The sequence below is a fragment of the Papaver somniferum genome, chromosome 10 (assembly GCF_003573695.1).
Source record: "Papaver somniferum cultivar HN1 chromosome 10, ASM357369v1, whole genome shotgun sequence".
NCBI lineage: Eukaryota > Viridiplantae > Streptophyta > Magnoliopsida > Ranunculales > Papaveraceae > Papaver > Papaver somniferum.
Genome location: NC_039367.1, coordinates 58,118,847 through 58,131,256, shown reverse-complemented (window position 1 = coordinate 58,131,256; position 12,410 = coordinate 58,118,847). Strand labels below are relative to the sequence as shown.

Here is a 12,410-nt window from a genome sequence, read left to right as displayed (position 1 = left end):
AATAATGTCCATGATGTAGTACCAACTGAGGTATATGCATCTAAAATTCTTCAAAGTATGGAACACAATTCAATAGAGAAAAGTGTAGTGACATTTGTGGATGGAAAGACAGGATCAGTTTCAGCAACAAGAGTGCCAGATACTTCTTGGTCCAGCACTGTTTCAAAATCAACTTATTCTTCAGTTCAAACTACAATTAATACTGAAGTTCCAAAAGAGGTAATTACATCAAAAGGTACTACTCAAGTTCCAGTTAAATATAACTTTACAAAAGCTCAAGGAAAAGGAGGCACTAAAGGCTTCCATTCCAATCCATGAAAGTTATTTTTTGGAATTTAAGGGGCCTTAGAAGATCTAGGGCTCAAAATAAACTTTGGTCTTTAATAAACCAAATTAATCCTTCCTTAATTTTTATAGCTGAACCTAAAGTTTTTTGTAGTTCTTCTTTTTGCAATAAATTGAATCTGCCTGGTATGCAGTCCATAGTGATTCATAATTCAGTAGCAAATAAAAAAGGTAATTTATGGTTATTTTGGAATAAGAATTTACCAACTCTAACAGTAATATCTATGTCAAGTCAAATGATCACAGTCAATGTTGGTGATGTTCTTGTTTATGGCATTCATGCTCATGTGGGTGTCATGCACAAAGAAGATTTTTTATGGGATGAAATGGAAGCTATCAGTGCAATGCAGAAGCCTTGGTTATCCATTGGTGACTTCAATGCAATCATTTCCTTGGAAGAAAAACAAGGAGGTAGAAGCCCTAGCAGAAGCACAATGATGGATTTTCTAATTGTTTGGATAAGTGTAAACTGCAACAAGCTCCTAAGTCTGGATTACAATTCTCTTGGTCTCATTTTCAGCAAGGTAGTAATAGAATATTATGCAACTTGGACAGAGGGGTTTTTAATCATGCTTGGCTGCAAAAGTATAGTGACTGGGGTTACAAAGTTGGTCTAAGGGTAGCTTCTGATCATGCTCCTTTATTAGGGGGTTGTGTTAACATTCCAAAACCACTTAATGTGCCAAAAAAGTTTTAGAAAGTTTGGTTATCTCATCCTCAATTTATGGAAGTTGTTCAAAGCTGTTGGTCTGAAGTTGTTACAGGAGATCCAGCCTTTGTGTTTCAAAGTAAGCTGAAAAAGTTAAAGAAAGTTCTAAATGATTGGAACTGGAGTGTTTTTGGTAATTTAAATGTTAAAATAAAGGAGGTTTAAGTTCAAGTCAAAGATGCAATGCTTATGTCAGATGCTAATCCATTTGACATTGATGTTCTTAACACTCTTGTTGATGCTCAAAATAAATATAACTCTAAAGAAGTTCAATTGAATACCCTGTTGAAACAAAAAGAAAGAATAAGATGGGTTAAAGAGGGTGCAGCTAATACCAATTTTTTACACACAAGTTTGAAGATAAGGCAAGGAAGAAATTTTATCAGTGAGCTTGAGGATGGAAATGGCAATATTTTATCTGATCAAGGAAAGATAGCTGAAGTTTTGGTTAAACATTATGAGGAAAAATTTGCATTTCAGCCAATTTTAATAGAAGATTCTTTACTTAATGCAATTCCTGAAGTAATCACTCAAGAAGATCAAGACATGCTTGACAAACTTCCAGATGAAGAGGAAATTAGAACTACAATTTTTAATATGGATCCTGATAGTTTTCCAGGTCCAGATGGATTTCCAGGATGCTTCTATAGAGCTTGTTGGCACATAATTAGTGAAGATGTAGTACATGCCATTCAATTTTGCTAGAATAGGAAATTCATTCCTAAAGGTTTGAACTCTAATTTCTTGTTTTTATTGCCTAAAACTGAAGGTGCTAGATCTCTCAATCAGGTCAGACCTATAGGGCTAAGCAATGTAAGCTTCAAAATCATTACAAAAATAATTACATCAAGATTAAGTACATTGTTGGTAAAGTTGATTTCTCCTCAACAAGCTGTTTATGTTAAGGGTAGATGTATACAAGAGCAAATTTTATTGGCTTCAGAACTGGTTAATGAAATGAAGAAAAAGAGAAAGGTGGAAATGTAGGTCTGAAGTTGGATATATCACAGGCATATGACTCAGTCAGCTGGGAGTTCTTGTTTAAATTTTTGCAGAAATTTGGCTTTTCAGTTGGCTGGTGTGATTGGTTGCATACTTTGTTCAAATCAGCAAAACTCTCAGTTCTTGTAAATGGTGGACCTTGTGGTTTTTTCTCAGTGGGTAGAGGGTTGAGGAAAGGAGATCCTCTATCTCCCATTTTATTTATCATCATGGAGGAAGTATTGAGTAGGAATTTATCTGAAATGGTAAGCAAGAAAGCAATTATTCCTATGGTTACAAGAAATTGAATCAGTCCATCTCATCTTTTGTTTGCAGATGATTAGGGCTGAACATGGTTTCGGTTTTTCGCGGGAACCGGACCGAACCAGACTAATTAGGAAGAAACCAAAACAAACCATTTACTAATGGATTGGTTATGGTGTAGAAAGTGGAAAACTGATAGTGTTGGTTTTGGTTTGGTTTGACCTCTAAAACCGAACTAAAAACCATTGGAAAACCGATTAATTTTTAAACTTAGTTTCTACAGTTGATTTACAAGTATTATATTCTACCCATTGATTTAGAGGATAAATAGAAACCCTAAATCTAATATTTCATTATGATACTCTCCCTCTTTCTCCTTCTCTCAGTCGCCTCCCTTCTCCACCCCAACTACAGCAACCACTGCTGCTACTCGACTTTGTTCTTCCCGTCTTCCTTCGTTTTTGTTTGTCATTAACTAAATTAAGATTTATTATATATCTTCTTTTGATCTCTAGATTTAGAGTAAGCTTTAACTATTCTTGATATTCTTTTTATTTATTTTTTGTCTGTAAATTTTTGTAAACCAATACTATCTGCAGCTACGATTTTGTTTTTTACGTAAATTTGTGTAATTTTTTCTTTGGTTTGACATAATTATTGGTTAACCAAAAACCACTGGGACAAACCGAAACCGGCTGGAACCATTTGGAAACTGAACCAATGGTTAATGGATTGGTTTGGTTTAGATTTTTAGAAACCTATAGTGTTGGTTTCGGTTTTGATTTGGCTAGAAACCGAACCAAAACCGACCATGAACAGCCATACAGATGATGTATTCATATTTTTAAATGGTTCAAAGAAGAGCATAGAGAACTTACTGAAACTTCTCAAAGACTACCAACTCAGTTCAGGGCACTATGTGAATACAATGAAGAGTAACTGCTTTGTGGATGGAACTTTTGAAGTAAGGAAAAAATTTATCTGTGATTTACTTCAAATGCAATTGAGTGCTTTCCCTGATAAATATCTAGGTGTACTTCTCTGCAATCGTAGAATTAAATCTTCCACTGTTTGGCAAATGGTGGAGATGATGCAAAAGAAGCTTTCATCTTGGAAAGGAAAGTTCTTATCATTTCAGGAAAGATTGGTTTTAATAAAATCTGTACTTCGCAGCATTCCACTTTACAACATGGCAGTCTATAAATGGCCATCTTCTGTTATCAAAGCTTGTGAGAATATCATTAGAAATTTTCTTTGGTATGAAGATAGTGAATCTAAGAAATATATAGTATTAGGATGGAAAAAAGTTTGTACTCCTTTTCAGAAAGGAGGGCTGGGGATTCAAAGGTTGGAAATTATTAATAAAGTTTTCCTTATGAAGATGTTATGGAAAATTATTAATTCTACTCAAGACTGGGCCTTATTTTTTAAAGCTAAGTATCAAAATCAAGATAATCAATGGAGTCTGAAATGGCAACAATCTTCTGTTAGATCAGGTCTAAATTGGGTTTGGAAATCTTTACATGAAATCTTAAGGTGGTGTGTTGGTAATGGAAGAAACATTTCTGTGTGGTATGATGTATGGATTGGTGATACAGCCTTGATAAACATTTATGGTTCCAATCACTATGTTCAGAATAATGTTCATTTGAAGGTGGCTGACCTCATTCAGAATGGGAACTGGTCTATTCCTGAGGATGTAAAAGATATTTTTGCTGCTCTTAGTATTCCTGCAATTGGTGGTGGAAATGATGAATTAATTTGGAATGCTTCAATCTCAGGTGAATTTGTTATTTCAGCTGCAGTGGAGAATATGAGATTAAAAGAGAGAAAAGTTAAATGGTCCAAACACTTATGGAATGCTTATCTTCATCCAAGTACAACTAGCAATGTCTGGAAATTACTCCATGGACTTTATATGGATGGTGTTAAAAAAGTTAGCCATGGCTATGATATGGTTTCTCAATGCTGTATATGTGAAAAAGCTGAAGATAGTATGCATCACTTGCTCTGGGATTGTGAGTTTAGCTTGCACACTTGGAACTGGTTAGCTGCCATCTTTAACTTTGCAATTCCTACTTCATTTGAGGATATTTGGAAAAGAGCAAGTCTCAAAAGTCCATTAGTTCAACAAGTATGGATAATTGCAGCTTGTAGTACTTTGAAGGAATTATGGTTTCAGAAGAATAAGAAATTTTTTGATAATATTAAACCAAATATATCATCTTTCAAAAGTAGAATAATGAAGATGGTGTTTGAAGGTGGTATGAGACTTACAGGGGAGAAATGGGATCAAGCTAATGATCTTCACTTAATATCTTTTTTTAATCTGGGTCCTAGAAAGTCCAGAATTCAGTTCATAACACCTTGTTATTGGTTTGCTCCTGAAGTTGATTTCACTTTATTTTGTTTTGATGGTGCTTCTCTTGAAAATACAGGTGCAGATGGGTTTGGAATTGTTGTCAGAAATCATTCATGTCAAGTAGTAGGTGCAGTTACTGGAGGCTTGGGTTCAGCTACTAATTACATTGCAAAAGTTTATGCAGTTGTAGTTGCTGCTGAATTGGCTGTGGAATGGGAGCTTCAGAAGATTATCATCCAGTCAGACTCGAAAACTGTCATAAATCAATTTTCCTGCAACCAAATTCCATGATTTGTAAAGTCCAGATGGTACAATGCAGTAAGGCATTTAACAACTATCAAGTTTAATCACTGTTTCAGAGAGGTGAGTTTTTCAGCTGATAGTGCAGCTAAGAAAGGAGCAAGATTGTCTGCAGGTGACAGACTAGTTTGTGTTGGCAGACCTATATGGCCGACAAGAGTGGAGATACCTGAAATTGTTACTACAAATTTAGTTAGTTGGGCTTATGGGCTTTAATTAGCAAATTGTAGTTTTAGTTTTGGGCTGGGTTATTTGGTTATTTTTCTTTCTTACATATTTGTAATCTGTAACTTTAATTTTCTTTAATAAAATTTGTGTGATTCAGCAAAAAAAATAAAATAATAAAATGAAATAAATAAATAAATAAATAAATAATAAAAGGAAATGATACTTTGATTAACTAACAAATTAAAAACCCTAATTATGAATGCAAGCAGTGCAATCATTTTGGAGGAATTACAAATATTGCATGAATGGGGAAATTGCTGGAGGAAATACTAAAGAGAACGCTGGAGGAAAAGGTAGCACGGCGTTTTAGGTATTGAAAATCTTGAGCCATCGTGAGTGAATTGTCATGCCTTCCAGTTTGTCGACATTGATGAGCTTGCAGTAACCGCCTAAGATAACATCTGCCACTAGGTATGGCTCGTCTTCCCTTTCTGTAGGCGAGTCAGGCTGAGCGGTCACCTTCACTGCCACATCTCCAACTTGAAACGCGGTCACCTTCACTACCATATCTCCAATTTGGAATGGGTTTGGGTATTGCACAACTACTTGATTCTTAGACTCGTTGTCTTTGATTGAGACGGATTCTAAATTTTTGATAAAGCATTTGAAAGGCCCAGTAACCCATTCACATCTCCTAATAGCGTCTGGGTTGACGATCGGGTCAAGTCCCCGGCCCTTGACGAAAGGTGGATTGACTGATTGTAGAAATGGTTGTTCAATAAGACTTACTTGGGTTCGGAATCTTCGAATGTACGTCGATGGGCTCTCTCCAGGTAGCTGCGTCACATTGGCAAGTTGTTGATACGGCAACAAATAATCTTCGGGGTTGGACGGCTTGTTGGAAATCCTTTCAGGTATAGACACTGGCAAAGGACATACTCCTAGCTTTGTTTTGTTGTCATGCACCCACGAACGTCCCAGAATCATATCATAATTCGGGCATTCTTTAACAATATGAAACTTGTCGCGTGTTAGAGCATCTCCTATCTTGATTTCGATATTAATGTTCCCGTAAGCATTTTTCGATTCTCCTTTTGCGTTTTTCATCATGGTTGGTCAATGAACAGCTTCCTGCTTCGAAATCCCTGCAGCTATCAGAGTCTTGACGGTAACAACGTTGAAGTCAGAGGCAGCGTCGATCAATGTGTTGTCGAATTCGACACCCTTCAGGTGGGTAGTGGTCAGCAGTCCCCAGTTGCATTCTCCAACAACGCCTTCTAAAAGAGGTTGGGGCTTAGGAGTGGCTCTTTCGACTCAAAACAACCGCTTGCCCGATACAATGTGATTGAGGCTGCGAATATATCTTGACGCTGTGCTTTGTAGAAATAAATAATTTCACATACACGCTCCATCATGGATTGCACGGCTTTGTGGACAGAGTCCCCAGAAAGTGTGCAGCTTCTGACTGGAAGAGGGTCTCTGTGAACTCCCTCAGTGCCTAGTTGAAGCTCTCCCGCATCTATTTTTTCTTTGAAAATGCGCTCCAACTTGTTGCATTCATTGGTGGGGTGATTGATGAACTTGTGGTAACGGCAATATTTTGGATTTGCCATCTCTTCCTCAGTTGGTGGGCGTCTGACATGAGGTAGCTTGATGGCATCATCCTGAATCCATGCTTCCAGGAGCTCAATTACTTCTTCCATTGGGAATGGGAAGTGTCTCCGGGCACTTGTTGATGCGCAGGGGTTTTAGCTGGTGCTTTCCGTTGTTGAGTTGCCTGATGCGCTGGTGCTGCACGTTTGGGTTGTTGTTCCGCCGCTGGAGCTTTTCTCTTTCCACCTTCACCCACTACACTTACAAAGGGTCTAGCATTGTATTGTTTGTTGATGAGACGTCTGATTCCTCGAGTCTCATGTGCCTCTTCGTTTCTGGCGGGTCTGGTCCTCACCAATAATGTCCGTGCTGTCGTGGCCGAGCGTTTAGCGGCTTCATGAAGTTCAAAAAAAGTTTGGAAACGCAAGTTCTCTAGTAGAGTGCGATACATGGGTACCATGCCATTAATGCATGACTCTATCAATTGTTGTTCATTCATGTTCGGATCGTGACAGTTCAACGCCTGAATCCTGAATCTCTTGACGTAACCATTTGGATGCTCATTGTTTCGTTGGAACATTCTCCCCAAGTCTGAAAAGGTGATTTTCTCGGATACGAAGAAATACTTCTTGTAGAAAGCAGTTACCATCTCACACCAGTTGGATATGTTGTTCGGTGCAATGTTGTTGTACCAGGTGTAGGCTCTCCCGGTGAGTGACTTTGAAAACTCTTTCAGGCCGAGTACATGATTGTATTCGTGTTCTCCTATTGACTCCAGAAAACGAGAGATGTGTTCACGAGCATTACCAGTTCCATCATAAAGGGAAAATTGAGGAGAAGAGTATCCACTCGGGAGAGGGACTCTTTGCACATCAGGAGGATACGAAGGTTGGTGTTGGTGCATGTCCACCGGATTTTCCTTGCCTCGATTTTGGAGGAGACGCTCCAGGTCCTCACGTGTGACGAAGTTGGACGGCTGACTTCTTTCCCTCGAGCGCTCATGAGCAATACGAACTTCTTCATCTATGAAGGCACGCCCTTTTGAAGCGCTTGCGCCAGGAGTGTTGAAAGTACTCCTAATTGGCTCCCTGGGTTGACGTGCCTCTTGTGGTAGTCGCTCCGTTAGCGTCTTGAGGAAAGTAAGTACCTCCTTCTGAGTTGTAGCCATGTCTGTCTGATACTTAGCAAGAACCTCTTGTCTTTCCATCAAATCGACAATGGTAATAGGGGGTTGGCCTTCTCTGGATCCTCCAGTCTCTCGTCCTGATGGGGGAGTGGCAGTAGCTCTAGTAACAACTGGGGGTTACGCTCGAAGAAACATTGGGGGTGGCGGCAGCGGCTCTGGCTCTGGTGATTGGAGGTGTCACGCCTAAGGGGATGTTTCCTGCGCCGCTGGTGTTGGTGGTTGAGAACGTAGTACCATGAGATGCGTTGATCGTGCTGGTAGGCGGTACATTGGTGTCACCGGCAGGAATGTTGAAACTAGGGGTGTTGTCAGCACCAGTAACATCAGGATTTGTCGATGATCCAGACCTAAGATCCACCATCTTGAATTTGAGAAAATTGAAATGAAATTGAAAATTGATCTTGCAACCGAGAGATTAATGTCCCACCGTGGTCGCCAGTTGTTTTGGGGTAAAAACTGATTCAACTGTTTTTGGTAAATTTGGGTGTGTTGATGAGAAACGAATTCAAACCCTAAACAAATGCACTGCACGGGAGTACTTTTAGATTCGAGAGATCAATTTGTAAGACTCTGGCCTAAACCAAGAAATGGTCGTTCCAGATTCAATTTGGTCACAAGGTGAAGGAGAAGGGTTGATCTTAGAGAGGGAAGCGAAGAAGGTGTTTGAGATTAGAATGTTGAATTATGAAGGTGTGGCTGTTTTATGACTTGTATCATAAAATGGTTTCTAGCTACTTGTGTTGATAACAATTGTTTCTTGTCCTCCTTTCGAAATAGGTTGAAATCTTATTTATACAAGTCATGTTCGAACACCTCTGATCTCGTAGGAAGTGGAGGTGATTAGGCAGTGGAGAAGTGGAGTTGTGTAAAAAGCGGTGACCACCACGTTTCCACTATGAGGGGAAACTGTTCACGCCTTCACCCACTATCTCATTGATGTTACACGTCCGCTCTTCCTTGACACGTTCTCGTAATGGACGCGTTGCACGCCGCACGCTATAAACTGCCAGACCAATATCCCGGTGAGCATCCCTCAGTTTGTGACATGTTTGATGTCTCGAATAAGTGGGTCGAGTCGTGAGAGTCGTCGCTGAAAGCAGCACACAGTGCTTTTAGGTCAAATAATAAATTATTTATAAAACATCGCTTTTAAACAAGCATCTGAAAATAATCGATGTGTTAGATGTATCGTTGCCTTAGAGCTCGATTGAATCAATCACGAATTGAGCGTCTTAAAACAGTAGCACGACCGGCCACCTTTGGGTGATCATTTGAGGGCCTTATGGGCGAGCTATCACTTGGTCGATCGCTCCCTGTGGAGGAGTGATGGTCGGTGGTCACAATGCTACCTTGTTGGTTTTCTGAAAATAAATCTACATCATCCAACTAGGCTAGCGAAGTTGGATGGACGAGATGATTTGCGGCAGTTGTTTATTGCCATTAATGTAATTTTAGGGTTTAGGGTCCGTGCATCCAACCCTATTTTGTTTAAACCATTTGAAGCGTTGCACGCTGGTTCAAGCAGGCCGATCGGCCCTATGCAAAGACGGGGCGCCAGTGAGCGCGCTGACCTCTCTTGGTCCGCCTGGAATTGAATCTAAGCCACTTACTTTGGTCGGCGAAGATGGACGATCGTGATCGACTTGCGGCAGTAACATACTGCCGCAAACACCAATTAGGGTTTCAAATCAGCGCATTCACCCTACTTTGGGTGAACGATTCTTTACGCTCTTGCCTTGCCGTGAGCAAGTCGATCAACCATGGGTGTAGCTAGGTCGTCAGTGAACACGCCAGCGCTTCTTTGATCGTTCAAGATGCGATCTTAGCCGTCCAACTAGGTTGGAGAAGATTGATGGACACGATTGATTTGTGACAGTTGTATAACGCCGCTTATTCAATTTAGAGTTTTAAAGGCTGCACGATCACCCTTCTTTGGGCGCGTGATTCAACGCATTTCTGGTTTGCCGAGGGCAGGTCGATCGACTAAGAATGTAGTTGGGTAGCTGGTGATCACGCTAATACCCTTTTGATCATTCGAGGGAAGATCTAAGCCGTCCAACTAGGCTGGCTAAGTTGGAAGGTCATGATGTTTTTTTGAGACCGTGTTTGCCGGTCTTAGCTCGTTTGAGCTTATTTTCAAGTAGCGCGAACACCCATGTTTGGGCTAATGTTTGAAGCGCTTGTGAATGAACTAAATATGACTCGATCGACTAGGGCACTAATGGGCCCGCCGGTGGTCAATACGGTGATTGCCTAGTTCTGCTGGGAGTAATCTAGGCTTGCTGAATCGCACGGCCAAATCGTGTGGCCGTGATCATTTTTGAGACTGATATGAATAGTCTAGATTTTCCTTAAGGAATTTAAACGCGTATGATCGCGCTAACTTTTAGTTAAAAAAAGTGTGTAAACACGCTGATCTCTTTATAGAGAGTGGTGTGGCATATGTGAGTGTTTTTCATGCAGGTCTCAATACTGACACTTCGGGAGATTCATGCTACTCTGCTGCGAGCGAACATTAATCGTCATGTCATGCCAATATTGAGAGTTCGGCTGGGAACATAGCATAGAAAAATACTAAGCGTGCCACACATTAGTGAATAATACAATAGGTTAAACTTCATAAATATGTTGAATTGCTCAATACATATGTAAGTAAAAGAGGCATGGACACTCATTACTTTTAAATGGCCTTTATTCCTTTGCAGAATGACAACGCATTAAATATATGATTTTATAATTTTAACCCTGAACTAAAAACCACCATCAACAACTGTCCCAATCTTAAGAAATACACTGGAGGCAAGGCACTGGTTGTAACTCTTGATGAGACCTATGATTCATATGATTCTGAAGAAGAGGAAACATCTAATATTGCATTAGTTGTTAATCTTATTTCTTCCTCTTCCATCAGTGATTTACCCATTTTAAAAATGGACATGTCTTCTGATGCTTGTAAATCATCTAATGGTAAAGGGAAAAATAAGACAAAATGCAAAAATTGTCTCAAGAACAGAATTGTTAAAAGTTGCATATGCAACCTCAGTCAATCTCAAGATGCTTCGTTAACCAGTGGTAACAAAAAGAGATTATTCCATATGATACTAGATCAAGGACACTCTTGATGTTCTAGATTCCATAGTGAGAGAAAATGTCACACTAATACCACTTAAATGGTATTAGAACATCTTCATTACTGTGTGCCAATTTTTGTGTAAGGAAAAAGAAAAGTTCAAGGCACTTATGTGTAGATTACGGGAATAAATTCTAGTAATTGAAAATATTTTATGATATTCGTATTTATGGGGAATATTATATTTTCGAAAAAATATATAAAAACATCCTTTTATTCTTTGGTCATTCCTTGTCCGAACTATGGGTCGGGATCCAATGTCTTCTCTTGATAAGATGCTAGATCAGAAAGATCTCTTGAAGAATAAATCTGCATCATCTCTGGACGAGAAATCAAGGAGTAAGATCAAAAAGAGAGATTGTCTTAGCAAGAAAGAAAGGGAGAATATGTTGAAGAAAGATCAGTGTATTGAAGCATTGACACACTTTTGTGTTCAATCCAAGACCGAATTACATGTTCTTGCAGAATCCTTCTCGAAAATAACTCATCTGCAAGAAATTCTGGTCAAGCAACAAGGTTATCTATTGTAAGAATTTCACAAGTGGAAGTGCGAAAGTAATAACTTATCCTTCACAGGTGCTGAGATGAAGGAGTAAATCCAGAAAATAGACTTCAGTTTTTGATTTCTTTCAACAATTGTAAAGTCTATTATGAATGAAACTATCTTATTATTATGAATAAAATTATTATTTTATAATATTTCTTGTGATAGTTTTGGTTACATAGCCTGTGCTTGAATGCTTCATTTTATTGCTATGTATGTTTATGGGATGTTTGATTTCAGTTTTATTACCTTGATATTCGATCTCATAATGTCTGAACCCTTATGGTTTGGGTGACTTTTTGATTTAGCGGGATTAAGTTCTAGCCCAAGTTGGTAGGCTTTATCAAAGGATCATGAGGGGTTCCTGTAGAAACAATATGTGAAAAAGTCACAATATGTTGAATCTTTTGGTTTAGCATAAAAGCATATGTGTTTCGAGGTTTCAACTTTTGCATTGCATAGTTAAAACCGGTTTTCAACCTTTCTCTGGTAAAGGTTGGTTGTTGTTATTCTTTTGTTTTGCATAAGGACGGCAACATAATGATATTTCAGTATCAATTATCTCTGGAAAGAAGATGCAAACATATTGGAGAAGAGGATGAGAAATTTGAGGTAACAATCTTGTTAGTTAATTGTTTTCCTGTTCAAGAAAAACATGATTTTATTTCATATCCTTATTGCTTTTGCTTAACAAAAATTTCGGTACAATTGATGTTGATTCCATTATTTGTGTATGGATGTGTGTGTGATTCAATTATTTCCGGTTAAGAAAAACTATTGTTATCTTTCGTTATTGTTTGGTGTTTAGGCTTACAAGATTTCGGTGCA

At 38.8% G+C, this 12,410-nt stretch overlaps 1 protein-coding gene across 1 annotated transcript; it reads left to right on the top strand.

Annotated features, from left to right (window-relative positions):
• Positions 1-1,237: 1,237 nt before the first annotated feature.
• Positions 1,238-2,343, top strand: LOC113315677. The gene is made up of 3 exons (XM_026563936.1): positions 1,238-1,709; positions 1,824-2,002; positions 2,110-2,343. The coding sequence occupies exons 1-3, from the start codon at positions 1,238-1,240 to the stop codon at positions 2,341-2,343; spliced, it is 885 nt and encodes a 294-aa protein (XP_026419721.1).
• The last annotated feature ends 10,067 nt before the right edge of the window (positions 2,344-12,410 follow it).